This window comes from Engystomops pustulosus, chromosome 5, assembly GCF_040894005.1.
Source record: "Engystomops pustulosus chromosome 5, aEngPut4.maternal, whole genome shotgun sequence".
In the NCBI taxonomy this organism is placed as follows: domain Eukaryota; kingdom Metazoa; phylum Chordata; class Amphibia; order Anura; family Leptodactylidae; genus Engystomops; species Engystomops pustulosus.
This window is the reverse complement of record NC_092415.1, coordinates 70,835,399-70,859,702: the sequence shown is the minus strand read 5'-3', so window position 1 is coordinate 70,859,702 and position 24,304 is coordinate 70,835,399. Positions and strand designations below refer to the sequence as shown.

Sequence of the window (24,304 nt, the reverse complement as noted above, 5' to 3'; positions counted from 1 at the left end):
GCCCTAACAGCAACCAATTAGCAGCCTGCAAACATTCCTCCCATCCAATAGACATCTGCCTCTGCCTGCTCTGAGTGGAGCCTGCTTTGGTCCAATGGGAGGACGCCTGAGGCTAAGGGCGGGAGCTGCTGTCCTCAGGGCAGGAAGCAGCAGTGAGCAGTACACAGTGGTGAGGCTGTAGGCGCTCAGTGCAATTCTCTGTCCTGTCACATCATGGCTGACAAGAAGTATTACACTCTAGATGAGATCCAGAAGCACAATCACAGCAAGAGCACCTGGATCATCATCCACAATAAGGTGTACGACGTCACCAGGTTCCTGGAGGAGGTGAGTGAGTCTTATGTGGTGGAGAAGGAGGATGTGTGGGCTCCTGACATAGTGTACAGTGACCACTGATAGACGGCTCCTCCTGTAGTACCAGGCTGTGCTTACAGGAGGATGTCTGCAGACACAACTGCACTGATATCAGCACAACATGTATGTGCATCCTCTAGTTACCTACATCCTTGTCTCTCTCCATTGAGCTCAGAGCAGGAGAAGTTCCCTGCAAGGTGCAGACTCTGCAATGTGTGAATATGGACCTATTATTGTAAGAACACGGCACATATGACTATTGCACTGGTCATGTTCCCACAGACAATGCGTTGTTTAGGGACCCAACTTTGGGGCACAGTTGCAAGGGTGTAGTTAGCTACCATAAGTATATATCCGAATAAGGGGCTTGTGGGTGCACACCTTTTCATCTAAAACCTAAAGTGCACTGCACCTAAACCTGAAGAAGAGGACCATGAAATTCTGTAGTAAAGAACCTGTGTTCTTCAGGTTTTGTTATTCTCCTGTGCACAGGATTGCTGTGGACTATTGATTGCAGCGCATGTGTTATCTGAGTGTGAGATCTGCTCATGCACCGACGATGTTAATAATAAGAGACTGTCCCGGCCGCAATATGTACAGATATAGGACCTTCTCTGGCCGGCAGTCGGCTCATGTTCAGACCTTGTGCATGAAGACCCCCATAGAGAAAAACAGCACCATATTACACATCCTTTTTCGGCTGTTACTAGCGGATGTGTAATGGAAGGTCCAGAACTTCGATTTTACGTTTCCATTATTCTCTACTTCAACAGAAAGTGTAAGATAAAGCCCAGATGCCAGTGTGAACTGGGCCCAATATACTTGCTTTCACTGTAGATTTTGCAGATAAAAGGCTTATAGACTTTCTAAAATGTGCTAAACTGGTTTGGTTAGTATTCAGACTGGCATTTGATTCTTGTAGCCCACCGAACAGAGGGTGCGTTCACACATTCAGTTTTTTCAGATGCAGTTTTTGAAGCCAAAAGCAGGTGTGGATCATAATGGGTGAGAACATAACATTGAGAGAAGCTTCTGCTCCTCTTCTTTTCACTCCACTCCTGGTTTGGACATCAAAAACTGCAGCTGAAAAACGAAATGTGTGGCACACGTGGCATTTGAACCCGTTTTTAATTCATTAAAAAAACGCATCACTAAAAACGGGTTCAAAACACCACGTTTGCCAACACCCTTAGGCCACTTTTACATGAAAACAGCCGTATGCAAACTAATTCGTACCATTGCAGTACGGGTTGCATACGTTCCCATAGCTTTCAATGGGCAATATATCCATCCATTTTGATGGACATAATGCACACCATGCCGTACCGTACCTGGGGGAAAGATAGAGCAGGTTCTATCTTCTCCTGTAAGTATGGCCGTGTGGAGGAGGGGAGGAGTGAGCAGCGCTCACCCGTCCAGCGCGCTGCCATGTGCTCATACGGGCTTCAGCCGGACCAGGCAATGCGACTTAGCTTTAGTCCAATTGAATAATAAGCTGATTTGCAGGAACCTGGTGCGACCACTACAAAATAGTGGACAACAACTGATGTGTGGGGATGTTGAGACCTATTCTATGGATGAGTTGTAAATAATTGTAGCCCAGAAACCCCCTGACTAAAGATCCGGTTAGGCTCTGTTCACATTCTGTCAGAGACCTACATTTTCCAGGGAAGCTGTCTACTTATGAAGGCATTAGCACAATGTAAACAGAGCCTTATGTATAGTTTTCATCTTTCGAATACATTACTAATAATTACTAAATTCTCTCTGCTATATGTTGTATAATACACCAGAATTGATCTTTAATGCGTTTCCTTCTGTGTGAAAGGACTATATATATTCTGATTAGATAATCTAGATCCTTGCACTTTGCTTTATATTTCATCATAAAAAAATACTACCAGCAGGTTTATTCCTTCGTGAAGGCACACACACACACCTTGGATTCAGGTTTAATAGGACACAAATGTCCCTGTAACGTGAATTTGACCAGGGTTCAATGTACTTCATGTCTAAATTCATTTGAGTCTAACTTCAAAGTTTAATCTGATGTGACCATGACTTGCATCAGTTCATGGTGAGTAAACACTGAATCCTGTGCAAAGGTGATGTTGGCTCACTCAGCAGGGTTATAGGCGAGGCCTGCAGGGTAGGAGCCAGATTCTCCTGTTCACAGATTATCATGGCGAGGTTATAAAAGACTTGGGTATAAAAGAAAAGTGAACCTCAGCTAAGAAGAAAGGGAGAAGTAGCATAGGGAGGAACATAATCATTTTCTCATAGTAACGCCACTGTATGTGTGAACAGCAATTTCTTTCTTTCACACAAATGTATGCTACACCTTCATATGGACATAGCTTATGTTTGGCTGGAGAGATAGAGGGGTGAGCGTTTCCCTCTCCGATCATTAGGGAGGCGTCCTGCCAGACCGTATGTCCGACAGTAGATAGAACACGCTCTATTTTTTTTCTGGAAACTGCACGGTATGGTGACTTATATGTTGTGCTCCCTGTAATGCACTTTTATGGTGGCCATATGCTATCTCTACTTTGTTTTCTTTCATGCCTCCACATTCAATAACTGATGGGGTCCCCAGAGAACCACTGCTATGGGCACGCCAATAGCGCGTTCCATCTCCAACATTTTTTTTGGCTTGTTTTGAAAGCATTTAAGACAATCCCTTTGTCACAAACTTGAGTTTCTGTATGTCTAAGGCTGGAAACTAACTATTTGGTCAAAACAAAAGTTCATCTCAATACTTCGTTATATATCTTTTGTTGGCAATAGGTCTTCACACGGTTGGCACACAATGTTGCTGTTATGCTGGCCCATTCCTCCATGCAGATCCCCTCTAGAGCCGTGATGTTTTGGGGCTGTCGCTCGGAGATCTGGAGACTAGCTAGGCCACCTTGAGATACTTCTTACAAAGCTGCAGCCCTAGTGGTGTGTTTAGGTTCATTGTCATGCTGAAAGACCCAGCCACATTACATCTCAAATGGCCTTGCTGATGGAAGGAGGTTTGCCCTCAAAATCTCACGATATATATTCCTATTTTTTTCATGTACATAGATCAGTCGTCCTGGTCCCTTTGCAGAGAAACAGCCCCAAAGCATTAAACAGCCCCCCCCCCCCACCTGCCTTCACTGAAGGTATGTTGTTATTTGGATGCAACTCAGCATTCGCTCCTCCAAACATGACAAGTTGTATTTCTACCAAAGAGTTCTACTTTGGTTTCGTCTGACCATTTGACATTCTCCCAATACTCTTCCGGAACATCCAAATGCTCTCTATCAAACTTCAGATGTGTCCAGATATGTGCTGACTTAGGATATATTCATAGCATAGCACGGCAGGGCTTACCCCTCCCTTCTCTGCTCCGTGCACCCATTGCCGGCCCATGGGGAACTGCTTGGAGCCGTATATACGTTCCCCAACAGTCGTGTGAATGTAGCCTTAAGTAGGGGGACACATCTGGCACTGCAGGATTTGAGTCCCTGGCGGCGTAGTGAGTTACTGTACAGTAGCCTTTGTTGCATTGGTCCCAGCTTTCTGCAGGTCATTCACTAGGTCCCCCATGTGTGGTCCGGGAACTTTTGCTTACCGTTCTTGTGATCGTTTTGTGCTCTTTTGTGGAGCCCCTGAATGAGAGAGATTATCAGTGGTCTTGTATGTCTTCCACTTATTGCTCCCACAGTTGATTTCCTCACACCAGGCTGGTGAAACTACAATTTTGTTTTTGGTGTCCTTCGACAGCTCTTTTGTCTTCACCATAGTTGAGTTTGGAGTGTGACTTTTTGAGCTTGCGGACAGGTGTCTTTTGTACTGATAACAAGTTCAAACAGGTGACATTACTACAGGTGATGAGTGGAGCAGAGATTGCATTAATGCCTCACATAGACACATGATGAGGCGCCGTTACTCCCCTGAATAATTGCCAAGCACAAAAGTACGCTTGGCAATTATCCCCTGTAGTGCGTGGACTGAGCGGTCCGGCGCCGACACTGCTCAGTACATAGTACATTATTGGTAGCATCTAGAATGGAGCTGCTCCGGGTAGCAGTGATGTCATGGGAGGGGGTGAAGCCTCTGGCAAAGGGGTGTGTCTTTCTACACAGTCTCCTCACTGTGCAGGAAGTGGAGCTGTAATGGCTGCCTGCAAGCAGAACTTGTAGGGTTACTGTGTGTATACATGTGTATGGAGGTGAGGGGGCTTGACAAGAGTGGATATGATGGTTGTTGTAAGGTCAGGGAAAACATGTATGTTACATTGGACAGCATGTCTGGTGGGTGCTGAGGTGTATGTTACATGGGACTGCATGTCTAGCGAGTGCTGAGGTGGCATGAGGTGTATGTTACATAGGACTGCATGTCTGGCAGGGGTTGAGGTGGTAGCAGATGACATCCCCTCACCGAGAGATTGCGTTAATGTCTATACAAATGTCACCGACACATGTATATGCAGTTATGCACCTGACAGTTTTTTTAAAGAGTAAAAATTTGCTTGAGCACTCACATTTTTCCAGAAGGGTAATAATACTCCTCTCACAATTTTTGAGGAGTATTTTTAGCTGAAGAGGAGTATGACATTTTCACTAATACAAATTAATAGCTTCTAGGCGTATATGGTGTAAATAGATTGATTTCTTGTATAAATAGACATCGACGCCAGTTTTCTGTGATTAAATAGCCAATTGAGACAACTCTAGTAATTTTAAATTGTGTGTTAAGTAAAGGCAAACAACCTTTTTTTCATCTCCTGAGAAATTTCAACCTGCATGGCGATTAGGGCTGATGCACCACATAAAACCTATACGAATTTCCCCGTAATCGTACCGACCCAAATAATAAAGTAGACATGTCATTTGGTGCGCACAGTGAAATCCGTAAAATCCAAGCCCACAAGAATACGGCACAAATGCGTTTTTTTTTTTTTTTACCAATTTCACTGCATTTGGAATTTTTTTCACGCTTCCCAGTACAGGCATGGAATATTAAATAACAACATTTTGAAGTGTAATTTGTTATGCAGAAAATAAGCCATAACACAGCTCTGTACATGAAAAAAAAGTTATAGATTTTTGAAGGTGGGGAGTGAAAACGCAAAAACGAAAAAGGGCTGCGGCGTTAAGGGGTAAAACGGGGGCACACTTATAGGAAGCACATTATATAATAGTGAAATAAATTTTATATATAAGTTCTTTGTTTATATCTGTATCGGTGCACAGTATGGCGGGTGTATATCTATTTCAGTGCACATATTGTCCGGCCCGCAGCACAGGATGGGGTTGATCTCATCCTTGGGGAAGGCACATCTCATGTTGTAGCCAAAGGAGAACATCCCCCGCGCCATCCTTCCGCATCTGTCTGAGCCCGGCCGGGAAGCAGCCGTACTTGTGCCAATACTCGTCCCCAGGACGACCTCGCTGCCCTCGCCGTCAGTGGAGAAATGAAGCCCTGCCGAGTTGGAGCACGAGCAGCCCCAGCACCGCCGGCCACCAGCGCATCCCTGGCTGGAAACTTCCGGGGTCCATCTTGGCCACATGCCTCCTCTCTTGCTTGGAGCTGCAGCACTGCACCATCCGCAGCTCCATGGGGTCTGGGCCATAAGCCCCAGGTTGAGGCTGCCGTAGATGCCGGACAGGGAAAGCAGCACAGCGAGGATTATGCCCTGCAACCACCCTGGGAGCGGCGGCTTTTTTTGTTCCAGCACCCGCAAGTCCAGTCCCGGGTGCAGTGCACTATAACGGATAATTGACAAGCGTAATTTTACGTTTGGCTTTTATTTTGGGGAGTTATGGCGCCCGATAATGCGTCTATGATGCTTGGAGAGGCGTTAATGCGACCTCTGCGCCTCAGCGTTTTCTTCTCTCTTTTTTTTCCTGCTTCCCAGTACATGACATGGAATATTAAATATAGTCACTATGAAACGCAATATGTTTCACAGAAAACAAGCCCTCACACAGCTGTTTACGAGGATAAACAGGGTACTTTCGCTCATTTCTCAATCTCCATCTTCAAAAATCCATAACCTTTTCATTTTTCCGTGTACAGAGCTGTGTGAGGGCCTATTTTGTGCGTAACAAATTCTACTTTCCCATGATGTTATTTATTATTCTATGTCAGATACTGGGCAGCCGGTGAAAAATTCCAAATGTGGAAAAATTGAAAAAAAAACGCACGTGCGTCACGTTCTTGTGGGCTTCGTTTTTATGACTTTCACTCTTCGCTCCAAATAACACCTCTACTTTATTCTTTGGTTCGGTGCGATCGCGGTGATACCAAATATATATATAGGTTTTATTGCGTTTTAATACATTTTCAAAAATTAAACGAATGTGTACAAAAAAGAAAATTTTGCCATCTTCTGATGCTAATAACTTTTTCATACTTTGGGATACAGAGCTGGGGGGGTGTAATTTTTTGCGAAATGAGTCGAAGTTTTAATTACTACCACTTTGAGGACTGTGCGACATTTTGATAATTTTTTTTATTACATTTTTTTATGTCATGTTTTCATTATTTCAGACATTTGGGCGCCATTTCCCGTCTCGGAGATCACCGCTGGCCATAACCGTTTTTATATTTTGCTAGATCAGGCATTTTGGGACGCGGCTATACCTAATGTGTCTGTGATTTTTACTGTTTATTATATTTTATATCAGTTCTAGGGAAAGGGGGGTGATTTGAACTTTTAATATTTTATTAATTTTTTTTTACATTTTTAAACTTTTTTTTTTTTTTTTTTCCACTTTCTTAGACCATTAACCCTAGATGGTCCGATCGTTCCTACCATATAGTGCAATACTACAGTATCGCAGTATATGGAGTTTTTGCAGGTCAGTCATGACAATGAGCCACTGGCTCATTGTAACAAATGTGCAGAAGCCATTCAGCCTCGGGTCTCACGAAGACCTGAGGCTACCATGGCAACCGATCGATGACGTTCGGGGGAGTGACAATTGGAGTTAAGATGCTTTCAGTGTCGCCGGCGACTTTGTCGGTGGCAAACAACAGGTTGACCCATGATCGGTGCAAGCACCAACCACTGGTGTTAGCGATGGGTCTTTGCTGCGATATGCAGCAAAGCCCATCTCTGTATGAAAAGGGCTCAGCCCGTGAGCCCTCTTCATACACTCTTCATAGCTCCGTGGCGGATATATCCGTACCGTACCAATCTATTGCATTGTATTACATCTTTAAGTAAAATGTTGCTTGGCCCTGCAGAAATATTAGGCCCCCAGCTTCTTTATCAACTTATCAGCAACTTGTGATCACATTGTGGGGGTGGCATTCCCTCTGACCAGCTTTTTAGACAACACAGGCCTCCCAGTATCAAAGTTCACATATAGTTTAGTTTTGTAAGCCAAATGCTCTTTTACCCTTGACAAATAGTCTTAAAGTCCTATTCAGTCCTAGATTGCCCTGCAATGCGCTGTTCAATGTCCATTACCAGTAGTACGTGTGGATGATGAAAGTAATGCTGTGTGTGGAGCATGCCCTCATATTCGTGCCAGATATAACATATTAGCTTCAAGGGTGAAAAGGATATTCAACATCATTTACTATGTGGTCATGTTTTCCTTCATATGTATATTTTTTTTGTTCTTTATAAAAGTTTCATGTACACATTTTCATGTGTTTAAAAAAAAAAATAGCACATTCTCTGAACTTTTCACACGGCAGTGTACAATCCATCATCTGTAAATGCATGGGCTTATGTCGATGGCTGGCAAACTAAACTGAAAGCCCTGACAAACACTAATAAGAGAGGCCAGATAAAGGGAAACCCTACAAAATAGTGGGGCTTAGCTTCCAGTAGGACAATGACCATAAACAAAGTCCTAACCTAAATGCTATTGGGAATCTGTGTCTTGATGTAAAATTTAAAACCACACGATGTTTCCTTATGAATGCAAAAACCACTCACACAAAGAAGAACGGCGCAAGGGGAGCAACATGGTAAAAGTTCGAAAAAAAAAAAACACAACGTTCAAAACAGTACAAAATGTGTTCCTCTGCTTCTACGTCCTCTACAGAAAAATTACAAAAAGCATGTACCATTCTGATGCACAATCACAGAACTCACACTATGTCCAATAGATTCCCAACATTATGCCGGAGGGAGGTCTATTGGATATATAAATTAAATACATTAACACCTGATGGCCTTAATGAAGTAAACGAGACAATTCTGTGATGAAATGTTCACCTCACCCAGCGCAGACGACAAGGGAGCTCTTCCCCATAGGAAGACAGCTGTCTCCACCTATAAGTGTGTAAAATTCATAAGTTTGACCTTTCTAGGCTTCCGTACTTTTTGATCCGAGCACTATCAGACTCTTCTTGATGCCGGTAGATGTCATGTTTCCATAGATACCAAAACCACTTGTAGTCTGACCCTTCCAGGCAGCCGTAGATGTAGTCCTGAAACATCGGACACATACAGATATCAGAGGTTGGCATTAAAGCCCCAAAAAATACTCAAAAACATCATGATATGTGTTAGAAAATGTGTATTCTCATGTTTAGGATGTATATTTTACAGCTATTGTTTTTACATTTACTTACGCTATAATATATACAAAAAAAGAAAAACCGGGAAAAACATCTGGGAGTTGTGCCCTAAATGCACAACCCCATAAGGTTAGTCGTTTGAGCATACAACTGTATCCATTTACCACAAGGATAATACACCACAGGAGAGCCCCTTGTGTTTCTCTTTTTCCACCATTTCTTTTAGTCAGGTACCGATGTTATCCTTTTTCAAATCCAGCGTTCTGAAACAACGTTATTTAGGTAACGATTATGTCCTATTCAGATGTCGGCATTCCGAAATGGCGTCTCCTCGGGATGATTCCACGGTAGCGGATGGTTTCTGTGCTGTTACTAACTCCTCCGACTGGGGAGCCCAGCTTCCTCGCCATCAGTTCAGCTTCCTTTCTGTCCTCGCCTGTTTGTCGCTCGGGATGAGAAGAAGATGTGCAATAGGTTTCTAATTTTTCTTAAAATAATTCTTTATTAGCATACTCACAAACATGGAAGTTTTAAAAAGGCCTTATACATAAAAAACACACGCTCGGTAGATTGTGCCCGACTCCGAGTTTAGCCTAGGATGGCTTCTTCCGGGGCTGTTCACGTATCTTTGAGGATGAAGGCAGATTAGCTGCTTACTATAGTTAGTCTTGCTATACTGTTAGGTGAAAAATGTATACTTCTGGTAACCCTGTATGATGTGATAAGTGAAGATGGTAGTTGCAAAAGCACCTTGTGAATGGATTGCTTACTCTGATATATTATCATTATTGTTTGTGATATCCATTTTTTCGTTTTTCGTTCTTTCAACAGACTGGCAAATAATTGCAAAAGTATGTTTCTCTTTACACTTCACAAATGCTTGATACATTGTGTTGCTGCCAGTCACATTAAATATCAAAAAAATCTACCATCTAAATAAAGCATGATAAATCACGGACACTTACTCCAGGCACAGTGTGTGCTATCTTCTCATATTTGTTATCCATGGTCTCTTTCCTTCTAAAATAAACTTCATCTAAAATTGCTAATGAGCCTGAAGGGCTCTGGGGGTATGTAATTAGAACCCCTCTGTACTGTAGCTTACACGGTACATGACTTTCCCCTCCCAGTGTGTGCTGGAAATACCACACAGAGCTCTGGTGGCTCATTGGCATAATTTAAAAAGGAGGCCATGGATAACAAATAGAAGACGATTACCACGGTCACAGTGCCCAGATCTATGGGTAAGTGTCCTTGGTCTATTATGCTTGATATTGATGGTAGATTTCCTTTACGTTTGTGACTGTAACTGTTAAAAATGAGGAAAACTCACTGGTTATAAACAGTATACAAAATGAGCTACTGGTAGTTGAAACCTTAAAAGTGTTGTGTGGGGTCACACACGAGTTATATATATGCTACTTTTTTTTTTTAAGTCTTTTTTTTTTTTTTTTGTTGAATGCAATGTATACTGTGCAGGCAGAGGGAAATATGATGTCTCCACCTGCCAGTAGCAGTCTATGGACATGTTTAGCGTTCGTGTATACACCAGAAAAGCTCCCGAGTGTCCAAAAAAACGGAATGTAAATAAAGCCTTAGAAAGGATGTCACACGTATGACTTGTGTGATCCACACTACACATAGTCCTGTAATATACTCACATATTTTGTATATTTTTCGGGGTGCCTGGCTGATAACGGTGACCAACCTGTTTCAAGAATATGTTTTTTTTAAATATTATATAAAACAGCAAATCTTGTCTTTTTTTTATACATATATATAAAGTCTTGAACCTTTGCTCTGTGACACATTTATCTGCAGTTCAAGGGTGAAGTGAGCACATGCACCACGGCTGTGAAAGCTGTGAGTTATTTGTCTGTAGTTTAGCTGAGTCACGCTCCCTGGCAGTGGAGCACGTACAATCTCTAGTGCTTTCTATAAGGCTCCTTACAAATGGTGAGGGTTGTGGAATCGCTGGTCAGAAAAGGCTCTGTATTGATATTTGCACACAATGAATCTTGCCAGGTAGTTTACACCCTGTCTTTGTGCCTATACACTGCACACAGCAAATATTTATGACCAGATTACCTCCTCTATTGTCTTGCATTCACTACAGTTCTAATGCCAATGTATTTTTTTACAGTGATTAGCAGAAAGTTCTGGAGTCTTATTTGTTTTGCTATTCTTGACCTGAAATTGTACTTTTAAATGGGATTAGTCCTATCAGTTTTCTGTATAAACCAGCTGTTGTATTAGCAGCTCCTTCTCTGGTGTTTCCACATAATCCAATCCGAGCCAATATTTCTCCTGACCCCTGCATGAGTTCTCCATAATGTGAGAGGAGCTGCCAGGAACCTCTATGGACAACTTATCTCCGTCCAACAGTTCAACCAAGGACAAACTTCATACACCTTAGATATCTGTCCAGTTCAGGACTAGTTACAGCAACTTCAAGTCAATGGCAACTGAGCTGCAGGATTGTGGCAAATAGATAGGGTTGGACCTGACTGAGAGAGAACAACAAACATGACAGAAATATTGTAAATATTTACAGAATGCAATTTGGAAACTGGCAGACCGCTTCCCCCATGTGATGAATATGTAGCAACCACTGTCCTGCCCATCCCTATATTTGTGGGGACGTTTAGCTGAAGTTTAGGCAGAGTACTGTGCTATTTGGTTCTATATGCTGAATGCAGTAATGTTAACGTTATCCCTTTAAAGGTAACCTTTTACCAGGGACCTCATTTTCAGTTGCAAAAGCCCATCACACCTGCAGTGCAAATACGTCTATCAGCCTTTTCTAAGCATTTGCATTACAATATAAATGTGTGTTATAACTTGCCTTACACCCTAACATAATCCTCTGTCAAGTTGGGGTTGGGCTTTGGTTTGGATGCATTTTAAAAAACAACAAGTGACAGCCCCCTCCCCAGCTCACAACAGCTCACTCCCCAGCTCTCAGCCCCCACCTTTATGCTCCTGTACAGCTACTCCCTCTCCCAATGATGTCAGCTCACGGGCTGTGACCTCTGTGAAGGAGCAGAAAGGAGGAGCTGTACAGGTCACATGTTAATTTTTGAAATGCATCCAAACAAAAGACCAACCCCTAGGACTGTGATGGCTAACCTATGGCACTGGTGCCAGAGGTGGCACTCGGAGCCCTTTCTGTGGGCACTCAGGCCATCACCAGAGATGACTCCAGGCATCTTCCTGCAGTCCCAGACAGCCCAGGACTTGCTGTGCACAGAGCTATTTTAAAGTGACAGTGCTACCTGGGACTATTTTCTGCTTTATTGGTGTCCTCAGGGGCTGGTATCAATGAAAACTGTGACAGAGAAGGGAGTATAAATCACAAATTAAATTTCTGTGTAGGCACTTTGCGATAAATAAGCGGGTCTTTGTTGTAGTTTGGGCACTCGGTCTCTAAAAGGTTTGCCATCACTGCCCTAGGACTTCAGAGGATTCTGTCAGGGTGCAAGGTAAGTTATAACACACAATTATATTGTAATGCAAATACTTAGAGAAGGCAGAAAGGCTTATTTGTACTGCAGATGTGATGGGCTTCTGCAACCTGTCTTTAGTGAAAATGAGGTCCCTGGGGACAGGTTCCCTTTAACGCATTATGAGGTACATGTATGCAGCCAACACCCACCGCTTGCACCAATTGCGAGTGTACATGCCACCAACAAATCCGCTTGATTTCAATTTTTTAAAATCTAATAAAACCTATATAAATTTGGTATTTCTATATCATAACGATCCAAGGAAGAGATTAGAGGTGTCATTTGGAGCATTCAGTGAAAGCTGTAAAAATTAGCTTTTTACCAGCTTCCCAGTCACTGGCATGGAATATGAAGTGCCGTCACTAGGGCATGTCACCCATTGGTACCTGACATGCCCTGCTCCCCATTTATAAAAGGTTTTGAAACATTTTTAGGCAGTTTTCGAACTTGTTTGAAGAAAAAGGTACATGACCTCCATGAAGGGGGCGTGGCTTGGTGGGTACACCAGAAAATTCAGTCGCAACCGAGGCCAACTATTAATTTGCCTAAAGTAGATTTCACAGTCATAAACTACTCCAGATACATCGCCCAGCATGATTTATCTGGCAAAGAATAAGACTTTAGATAATCTCCCCCCACGATCTTCTGTTGGCAGAAGTGTTTCTGGAATGGCAAAATTTCCACCAGAGAGAAAAGGATTTGAGTGGCGTCACCACATGGCTAACGGACTTTCAGCACATGATAATAAGTGCTCTGCCCCTTTAATATATGATGTGGATGTATGGAAATCTGCATAAGATGATTACTGTAATAATGGACCAAGGGAAAACAAAGCCCTCATCTAGAAGAGAATAATAGCTGCACTGTGTGTTTTCAAGCTGTTCGGGAGCTGTGTAGTAACATAACCATTTATAATTGTGGGACATGTACATAGTGCACCGAATGGAGTCATCGAAGCAGAACAATATCATCACTACAGTTTCACGAGTCCAAAGTCAGACGCTGCGGATGGTCACAGGCTGAACAATTCTCTTAATGACATTGGAATATAGTTATTGTTATATCTTTGTGTCTAAAACCGCACAAAATTTAGGTACCCCTAAAACCCTTACACCTTCTTTACTGGTAGTATGATTGTCTGTAGCAAATAAATGAAAGGTTATGTTCATTATCTATTGGTATATTAGTGTCCCATCCTAAACTGTTTTTTTTGTGACCTCCTTTAGAGAAGTACATGACCAAGTTAATTGTGACGTGTTGATTTCAGCATCCTGGCGGTGAAGAGGTTCTCCGGGAACAGGCTGGAGGAGATGCAACAGAGACTTTCGAGGACATCGGACATTCTACAGATGCCAGGAACATGTCAAAAGAATTTATAATAGGCGAACTTCATCCTGTGAGTGATCTTTAGACATGTGAAAATGTTCTAGAATAAGAACTGAAAGATATCATCAAGTAATTTATGCTTTTGAATTTTTATGGAAAAGGGAAAATTAATGTCTAGTTTATCAGTGTCTACCTACGGGTTCTTATCTGCATGGATTTCCTCAGGTCTTGCTGCCTTGTTTCTTGTCACTACTTTAATAAGAGTATAGCTATGTTCTGTAACTACAGTTAAGCCAAAATTTCTGCATGAGGTGAGAGATGGTATGAGACACCAATTCCTGTGTCTTCATTGGCTCGGTGTGGCTGCGATGTCCCCTCTGCTCATGTAGATACACACATGTCCATCGTAGAAGGTCAATACTGCCAAACCATTAGTGAGAGAAAATGATGATTTTCTAATAATGATCTGATCTTAGATACTGAGGTCAATGAATGTAAAACAATATATTTAACCCTATCACGACTCTTGACGTAATAGCACGCCACGAGTCGGCCGCGGGTGCATGGAGATGGCTCACGGGCTGAGCCCTCTCCATAGCCGGTAAGTCTTTAAGTCGGTAAGTGCTAGCACATTGCCGACGGCTTCAAAAAGATTGTCTCTCCCCATGATGTCATCAGGGAGCGCCGATCCGTCACCATGACAGCCTCAGGCCAGCAGATTGTAATGAATGAGGAGGAAAATCCCCATATAGTGCCATACAGTGGCATGGCAGTATAAGGTAGGATCAATTGGACAACCTAGGGTTAAAGTACCCTAGGGAGTCTGAAAAATAGTAAAAGTAAAAATTAAAAAAAATATATTTTATAATAAAACCTAAAAATTCAAATCACCCCCCTTTCCCTAGAACTCATATAAATAGTGAAAATCACAAGCATATTGGGTATCGCCCTGGCCGAAAATGCCTGATCTATCAAAATATAATAAAGTTTTTTCACAGCATTTAACCCGTAACAGAAAATGGCGCCCAAAGTAAAAAATGGCACTTTTTTTCCATTTTGAAAAATATTTTTAAAAAATTCAAAATGATCAAAAGATTGTACAGTCCTAAAAATGGTAGCATTGAAAACTTTATCAGAAGTCGCAAAAAATGACACCACCCACAGCTCTGTACACTGAAGTATGAAAAAGTTATTAGCGCCAGAAGATGGCAAAATAAATAAAAAAAAATTTCTACATGCATTTTTAATTTTCGTGAATGTATGAAAACATTCTAAAACCTATACAAATTTGGTATCCGCGTAATTGCACCGACCCAAAGAACAAAGTAGACATGTCATTTGGGGCGCACAGTGAAAGCTGTAAAATTCAAGCCCACAAGAAAACGGTGGAAATGCGTTTTTTCCCTGCATTTTAAATTTTTTTCCAGTGCACGACATGGACATACCTTCACTATGAAAAATGGAAATGAAAAAACAGATCCTTAAAGGGTTAATGTGCTGCACATTTCACTTCATATTGTACTGCAGTTTACAGTTGTGGAATTGTGGTTGTTTCTCACTCTGACTCTTCAGAAGGTCAATAATGTTGGACCTTGCTTTACATGTGGACAAGACATGAACCAATTTCTGAAGAAAATCTAATTACTTAATGATCTAGATAAATAGCAAAATTTTGTTAACATTAAATGGTTTTTTTTTTTGTTTTTTTTTCACCCAACAGGATGATTTATCTAAGATCCAGAAACCAACGGTGAGTTTTGCTTTTTAACAGGTGGTTCTGCTGTATTAATAGGGTACTGAAATTGTGTCATTAAACAAAAAAAATCCCTACTTATGCTGTGCACTCAGAAAAAAGATGCACACAGATAAAGGTTGCATCTAGGCTATAGTCGTTCAAAAGGTTCCTTTTCCTGTCCCTGTTCTTCATGGCATCCCATGTAGGATCTGTTTTTTTTTTTTTTTTTTGATCCATGGAAGAAAAATCGGGTCTTGTTGGGTGTGTCTAAGCCACAACAGTAGACCACGTATTACTCATTCACAAATTGTAGACATTACATAGCCATATCAATAAGGCCTGATGTGTGTTACTGAAGCTGTACAGTGGCAGACATCACCCATAGGCTCACATGTAGGAAAACATCTAAAGAAAAAATATATATTAAAAGAAAAAGGAGTAAAGATCACTGCATATAATGTTATGAGTAAAAAAAATACATGGGTGCTTGGGCCTAATCCCCAGGTATCTATGGGGAAAAGATAAAATGGAGAGGCGTAATAAATAGTTCAGCTACACAACCACTTTAAAATGTCAGGAGAATTCTATGCTAATAATTGATCATTTCAGAAGTAAAAATGAGATATAAAATTCATACCACATAACACAATGCAGGTTCCATTGGTAGTTCAGGTCACTATGAGCTGATGTAGAGCCTTTACACACCCTAAAAAGGGGGGTATCTGATAACCGCTCTACTACAAAATGTGCCCATAGATGTGTTCCATAGATAGGATTGGTAAAAATAATTCTTCTCTAGTCTAGTAATATAGGCACAGATAAAGGAATAATGTCAGCTTAGTCTGATGGGTCTAACCCAAATAATCAGTATATCGGCTAGATATCAATGTCACAATACAAATTTTATTACTATACTCCATATTAAAAATATATATACAGTCCACACAAATGCCAAAAGGAAATGGCCTCCCAACCGATCATAGGCAACAGCAGCGACCCACCAAGCCAGGATTTTTTGACATTTCCCTTTGTCTGATGAGCAGCAAAATGTGAAGCGAGGTCATGCCTAAGCTTATTTTTCTTATTGCCTTATTTTCTTTAATGGGAACCTGTCATCAGGATTGTCAGTTTTACATGATGACAGGTTCCAATAGTCTTTGGTATGTTGATTTATTAATGAAACTATTAAAAAGTAGTGGAATTATTCAACACAACAAAGCTGTGTAAAAATTAAACACAATTAAAAAAAAAAAAAATTGAACCAACATAACCATGTTACTGTTGAGCTGTATGTTCCCTGATTTTACCTGCTTTCTTTCTTTAGGAAACCTTTATCACCACTGCGGAGTCTGAATCAAGGTATTGGCACATTTTAATATATATGATTGTATAATTGACTAATATAAAGAATCTGTGAAACCCAATTTATGTTCCCAATGTATATTAGTCTTTTTCTCACTTTTTTTTAATCTTTGTAACCGCCTCTCTTATGAATCATGCCTGATAAGATGGAACACAAGAGAGACAAAAGAAACACAAACGCCTTAATAAGGCAGCAGTTGGATTTCATACTGTTTTTGGCAGTGGTGAGGGAATATTGTTAAGGCTTTGTACACAGCATTGGACACACATGTAGAGCAGTGGGTGCAGAAAGTATTCATAGTGCTTTGAATTTTTCACTGTTTTATTGCATGCAATTGGTAAGTTCAAAAAAGTTCTTTTTTTTGCTCATTAATGGACAGTCTTCAACCTATCTTGAGAGAAAAAAACTGAAATGTAGATATTTCTGCTAATTTATCAAACATGAAAATCTTAAAATTCACATGGTCATAAGTATTCGGACCATTTTCTATGAAACTCCTAGTTAACTTACAAGCTGTTCATTTCTTTCTGATCCTCCTTGAGATGTTTCTACTCCTTCATTGGAGTTCAGCTGTGTGTAATTAAACTGATTGGACTTGATTAGGAAAGGTACACACCTGTGTATATATAAGACCTCCCAGTGCATGTCAGAACACATGAGAATCATGAGTCTAGGGAATTACCCAAGGAACTCGGAGACCGTATTGTGGCACAGATGTTACAAAACAATTTCTGCAGCACTCAAGGTTCCTAAGAGCACAATGGCCTCCATAATCCTTAAATGGAAGAAGTTTGTGACGACCACAACTCTTCCTCGATCTGGCTATCCAGGCAAACTAAGCAATCGTGGGAGAAGAGTCTTGGTGAGAGAGGTAAAGAAGAACCCCAAGATTACTGTGGCTAAACTCAAGAGATGCAGTAAGGAGATGGGAGAAAGTTCTACCAAGTATCAATGCAGCCCTCCGCCAGTTGGGCTTCGTGGCAGAGTGTGCCGATGAAAACCTCTCCTCGGTGCTAGACATATGAAAACCACAAACCATTTGCAAAAAAAAAAACAATGACTCCCAGAATATGAGAAATAAGATTCTCTGGTCTGATGAGATGAAGATTGAACTTTTTGGTGTTAATTCTATGTGGTATGTATAGAGGAAACCAGGCACTGCTTATTACCTGCCAAATACAATACCAACCGTAAAACATGGTGGTGGCAGCATCATGCTACGGGGGTGTTTCAGCTGCAGGGATAGGATGACAATTGCAATTGAAGGAAAGTTGAATGCGGCCAAGTACAAAGATGTCCTGGATGAAAACCTCTTTTAATGCTCTGGACCTCAGACTGGGCCAAAGGTTCACCTTCCAACAAGACAATGACTCTTAGTACACAGCTAAAATAACAAAGCACTGGGTTCAGAACAACTCTGTGACCGTTCTTTACTGCCCCAGTCAGAGCCCTGACCTAAACCCAATTGAGCATCTGTGAAGAGGCTTGAAAACTTTCACCATCTAACCTGAGGGAACTGGAGATGATCTGTAAGGAAGAATGCCAGAGGATCCCCAAATCCAGGTGTGACAAACTTGTTGCATCATTCCCAAGACGACTCATGGCTGTACTAGCCCAAAAGGTGCTTCTACTCAATACTAAGCAAAGGGGCTGAATACTTATGACTGTGTGATATTTCAGTTTTTCTTGTTTAATATTAAACATTTCAGTTTTTACTGCCAAGAGGGGGAGTAGAGTGTACATTAATGAGCAAAAAAGAAAGAGTGAAACATTTAGAGGGGTCTGAATACTTTATGTACCCACTGTACATGTACATGTGACAACAAAAGACATAGTATACCTTTTTGGCAAGTTAAGTGAAACTCTGGTTTGTCTTTAATGACACGTTGCCATAGCACTAGGCTAACTATTGCCCACACTGTTTTTAAGTAAAAAATGCATAGCTCTTATCCCCAGAAAATGAACTTTGTAAGCCAACTTGACTCCCTGCCAGAAAGGGCATCGCATCACAAGGGGGGGGGGGGTATGTTAATCATATGAGCCACTGCGTGACTCGGCCTCTGGCATTTCCATCATTCTCTCCTCAATACGGCAGAGCCAAGGATGACGTCAGCCGAAGGGAGGAAGAGTGAGATTTTGGAGACGTGGGCTAAGCCACACTGTGAACTATAAGGATTGGAAGTATGCTTGTTTTTAGCTTAAAACAGTGAGGTCCAAAGTTAGCATAGTGCTATGGGAACCTATCATATGTATCATGGGAATCGGTCAGCAGAGTTTCACTAATAAACCTAAGTTAAAAGAAGTCTACAAGCAGTCTTGACCACTCAAGGCTGCAGACTGTGTTAAGTAGCAGCCCTGAACAGCTGTGTAACTATGTCTTTGTGTGTGTTGATAGTAGCAGCAATGCAGTAATATTTCATGATTGTAGCCGGATCTGGTGCAAAACATCTTCACAACACACAGCAGGACCCCTCCCTTTGCTTTGAGTCACTGCTGTAGCAGGTTTCTGTTTCAATACTACAGCAGTTACTTGGGGGGGGGGGTGCTGTGTTCAGTGAAGAGATCTCACAAATGGAGTCCTTCGAATTCAGCTACAGTCATGAAATATTAATTTTTTACAGTCCGGCTACTACTAACAGCACACTCATAGCACTGGTTTAGCGCACCCAGTACATTGCATGGGATCTTAAATGATGAGACTATAAGTACAATTTGTAATACTGAACACAAGCCTTTAAACCGTAAGCAGGTAGTAAATGGTAGCATTTTATATATCATTTTGCTTTTAGGGTAATTTATCCCCATAAGACTTTCCGGTCATTTGAACAACAAAACCAAAGCACATTACTTTATTCTTTTGCCTTACAAAAGAGGTCTTTTGTATTGATGAACTTTATGAAAGATCCGAACTCCCCCCCCCCCCCCCCCCCACCCCACTGATGCTGCTCCCTGCAGCCTCTGGCACTACCACTACAGAGTGGATGGAACTGTTCTTCTGGTTTCCTCCACTGCACCTATTTCAAGAATGGATAGAGCCTCATGTACATTTCTATAGGCATTCAAAAATAGTTGAGTAATTCTGCGGTCTGTAAGGGTTACAAGAATGACATGCCATTCTGCATTTAGTATTTGCAGATCCAAATGGTAGAACGATCCTAAACATTCATTGAAGGGGACAGGAGGCTTGGGTGGATTACCATGTAATTATATAATTGCGTGCTAGACAGCTGAGACAGTGCAGCTTTTACTGTTAGGAGTTGCTTGCCACGTATAACCTGCTTAGCTGGTATGGAAACCAATAAAATGGGTTAACAATAAATAGTGCTTGAGTTAATTGTGTGTTTTGTTGTCTTGTTTCCCCTCTAGTTGGTGGAGTAACTGGATTATCCCAGGAATATCCGCTCTTATTGTTTCCTTGATGTATCGTTTCTATATGGCAGAAGAGTAAATATCATCCCCAGGAATTCCTGAACAGTATCTGGTCCAGACCCGACAGTATGAGCATCCTTTTATGATAGCGAATTATGTTTTTGATCTTTCTATGTTCATAACAAGTCAGTCCCCAAGCCCCCCAAAATATTTTTATATTCAGTTTTTTAAATGGACACCTTCAATGATATAAGATGGACTTGAGGGAAATGGAAACTCCTCGTGAACTGGGGCGCATCATATATTGTCTGCTGGATTCTGTAGTATTACAAGGTATGTAGTGGCACAAAGTTCCTCCCACATATAGGGTTAAATTGGGAGCCCCCAAGCTCTCTGGAAATAGTCCAATAAGGCCTTAAGCAAAGCAGGAAGGTACAAGTGTGCACCAGCTCCAAAGAAGTTGCAGGTTGTCAACTATACACGTTGTTCCTTACTTGTTCCTTCCTCAGTAGTATATACTTACATACAGTGTATACTACATACTTACCTTGAAGTACTACAGAACCCAGTGCGTGTGTTTACTTTTAACATGCATTCATGGAAGAATCACCTTATCACATCGGCTGCAACTGGAAACAGATAAATCCGCCAGCGATGGTGTGTGATAATACTGTGCCTGCCATTGAGCTAATAATAAACTACACAATGTGTCTGCTACTAAACCTAATATATGTTTAGCAGACTCCGACATTTCAGTGCTTTACCTAGATATTGGGCTCGGGTACTCAAGGTTTGTTTACTTCACCATTCTGTTGACAATCCTTATACATGTGAATTGAGACCAATTATTTATACAGATCTTCAAAAAGGCCACGCACTGTGGATCTATATCTGCCACTGGGACCGGTCTCCCCAATAACGCACTGGACTATTGTTCACATGCTTTTAAATTTTGTTTTTATATTTGTGTGTTCATATGGCAACAAAATTTATCAACACATATGCTTATACTAGTAAAGCCAATGAATAAAAGACAATTTCCAGCTGTGTCCAGGGTAATGGTGTAGCAGGTCTATATTCACACTAATATGAAACATTTCATTAATATGAAATGAATATGCCATAGGCTATTGGAACCTTTAGGTAAAAATAACCTTGCTGATGACTGGTTCCCTTTAAGTACTGTGCTTTGGCCTATCATACTCCGGTAGTAGGGTTCATGACAGGGGAACAAAGGGGAGACTGTCAGAAATGTATACTGTGTATCACCATAAAGATTCTGCAGACTGTGAAATTTTTCAGACCCACTCTTTTTTTCATAGTGTCTTGTACACCCAGCAATTGTAATAAATCGGCTCATTCCTGCATGGCATTGGGTGAGCGTGTATTTTGGGGTTAATATTTACCTTTTCTGTCACATTGTTATTGATTGATTGTTGTGGTAAAATAAACGTACAAGGTAAAAAAAAAATTTTCCCCCAAAGTTAAGACCTCGGTATATAAAACGTTATATTGGGCCGTCCGAGAGCAATATAAATTGTTATGCATTTTATTCCCAACATTTAATGTGAAATGTTTTCCTTCCTTTTATTACTTATTATTTTAATGATGGGAATTGTGTGTATAATCTGCATGTAGCATCCATTGAGACCGAGTGACCAATAGTGTTACTGGTTATCAGTATGTATACATATTACCTTCTGTGTCACACTAATCTCCACCCTTGTACACATAAGTCTATTCATTTAGTGAATACTTGTTTGCCCCCTAAGATGAAAACTGTTACCAGGAGCACATCTCATATTCTGGTACTGTCAGAATTCGATTCTATAGGGACAGACATCGGAGAAAAGTGGAATGGTAACACCCAATTGTCAATTTATCCATACATGTAATGGGTGAGAAACAGGAATATAAGACCGCCAGCAATGTCATGTTATGTCATGGGGAATGCGAGAAGACGCGTCAGGTGAGCCTGCAGGGCCACAATTCTGAGCTGCTGTGTTTCATGATCATTTGAGAGGTCAGTGCTCTCAAAAGTAATCAAAATATAATGAAAATAGTAAATGTGTATCTGGTGCCTTATGTAGTTATACTAAGTGTATTGTTACACAGTGATTTGATATTTACTTGCATTAAAAATCACGTAAAAGGAAGTTTTTCATGATAAAATATGCACTTAATTAAATTCAGCAAAAATACAAGTTTGTATTCTGTTTTTATAATCCTCTCTTGCGCCATTGCCTAAATGTCTAGGATAAACCTGGAAATGTGTCATAAGATTTGTAGGATACTTTCACGTTTACATCTTATTTGTAAAGTGCATTGAAGATTGTATACAAGTTATACTTTTGCATGAGAAGAAATTGAATACTACTTGTTAATAAAGACAGAACCTTTTTAAACCTGTTGTGTTTGTGTTATGCTTTATTTCTTTGTTTTCACATTTAATTTCAGTTCCCACTTTTTTTCATGTCTTTAAATGTAGGCAATGTTTTTTTTTCTATTACAAATAAATAACATTTTTGACAAACGAGAGTGTGAACAGCTACTTTAAACGTGTTTTAACACCATTTTGCACATTCCTGACACAGCAAATTTTTTAAAATATGACGTTTTACTTTATGTAGTTAGTTGAAGAATTTGGATGATATGCCTTGTGCGTCTGCCTAAAGAAAAAAATGGAGATTTGGTTAAAATTCAGAAAAATGCAGTATTTTTGCATTGAAAATATTTGGGCTTTTCAGACAGTCATACCACCAAAATAATATGATGGCTTACATTTCCTGAATGTCTACTTTATGTTGGTATGGTTTTTTTTTTTTTTATGCGTCCTTTCATTTTTGTAGGATGTTAGAATGCTTAGAGCCTGTCACCACATTTGCACATATACAGCCAGTGACATGTTCCTATAGAGCTCTGTTAACTGACTGACCCCCTGACTATATTGATTCATCCACATTAGTCACCTTTTATCTAATATTACCTGGCATCGGAGGGGGCGTGTCCTGCTAAGACGTCCCCTCCTATCTAATTCTCCCCATCGCTTATTCCTCCTTACTGGTCATAGTTCATGTCATGTGACCAGAGTGACATCTCAGCCTCTAAATAATTAAAGCTAATTTGCATATCAGAAAACAGTCTGTAATTAAGGTACAGTGCCCCACAGGCAGCTAATTTAAGGTGATATGGGGAGGACTTGTAACCCTTTTATCAGCAGGCATTGTTAGTCAGGGTGGTCAAAATCTGGTGACAGGTCCTCCTATAAGTGCGATTTTTCATGTTTTCATAAATATTGGCAAGACTCGCGTATTGAGGTTTTCAGCTTTCAAGTGAGGCCTTGAGTGATAGAAGCCTGAATAAAAGTAAAATCCTATAAATCGCCTCATTAACGAAACAAAACCCCTTAACGTACGTAAAGCTAACTTTAAGAAGTTTTTTTAACCCTTTAAGTGTTTCACAGGGGTTAAAACAAAATGGAGGTGCAATTTTGAAAATTTCATTTGGCTAAATTTTGGCAGAAATTTTTTATTTTTTTGTATTTGTGGGTAGAGATGGGCAAATTTATAAAAATTTGATTCAACACGGTTGGCCAACACATGCTGATTCAACACGCATGCTGTGTGCGGGTGCATGGTGAGGGCTCACGGGCTGAGCCTTCTCCATAGCCGGTAAGTCTGCTGCATATTGCAGCAACTCTTACTGGTAACACCCATGATCGGGTGTTACCGGTTAAAATCATAAACAAATTGGCTATCGCCGCTTCAGAAAATGCCGATCTATTAAAATTTAATAACCTTTTTTTCACTGCGTTTAACCCCGTAACGGAAAATAACACCCAAAGTCGGAAATGGCACTTTTTTGTCATTTTGAAAAATATAAAAAAATTTAATAAGTGATCAAAAGGTTGAACAATTTTTAAAATGATAGCAATGAAAATGTCATCAAAAGTCACAAAAATTGACACCACCCACAGCTCTGTACACCAAAGTATAAAAAATTTATTGGCGCCAGAAGATGGCAAAATAAATTTTTATTGTTTTACAGGAGCTTTTAATTTTTGTAAATGTATAAAAACATAAAACCTATCCAAATTTGATATCCCTACCGCCACACTGTGAGGGACACTACCGCCAT

General features: G+C 40.7%; 1 protein-coding gene across 1 annotated transcript; it reads left to right on the top strand.

Annotated features, from left to right (window-relative positions):
* The first annotated feature begins 113 nt into the window (after positions 1-113).
* On the top strand, positions 114-22,572 carry CYB5A (cytochrome b5 type A). The gene is made up of 5 exons (XM_072152342.1): positions 114-327; positions 13,642-13,770; positions 15,421-15,450; positions 16,760-16,794; positions 20,165-22,572. Exons 1-5 carry the CDS (start codon positions 214-216, stop codon positions 20,244-20,246), a joined length of 390 nt encoding a protein of 129 aa, XP_072008443.1. The 5' UTR covers positions 114-213; the 3' UTR covers positions 20,247-22,572.
* Positions 22,573-24,304: the final 1,732 nt, after the last annotated feature.

Excerpts from the sequence above, each read along its gene's own strand:
- CYB5A (XM_072152342.1), top strand. The coding sequence starts at position 214 with ATGGCTGACAAGAAGTATTACACTCTAGATGAGATCCAGAAGCACAAT. Across the intron at positions 328-13,641 it reads TCACCAGGTTCCTGGAGGAG|CATCCTGGCGGTGAAGAGGT; the intron begins GTGAGTGAGTCT and ends TGTTGATTTCAG. Across the intron at positions 15,451-16,759 it reads CTAAGATCCAGAAACCAACG|GAAACCTTTATCACCACTGC; the intron begins GTGAGTTTTGCT and ends TTCTTTCTTTAG.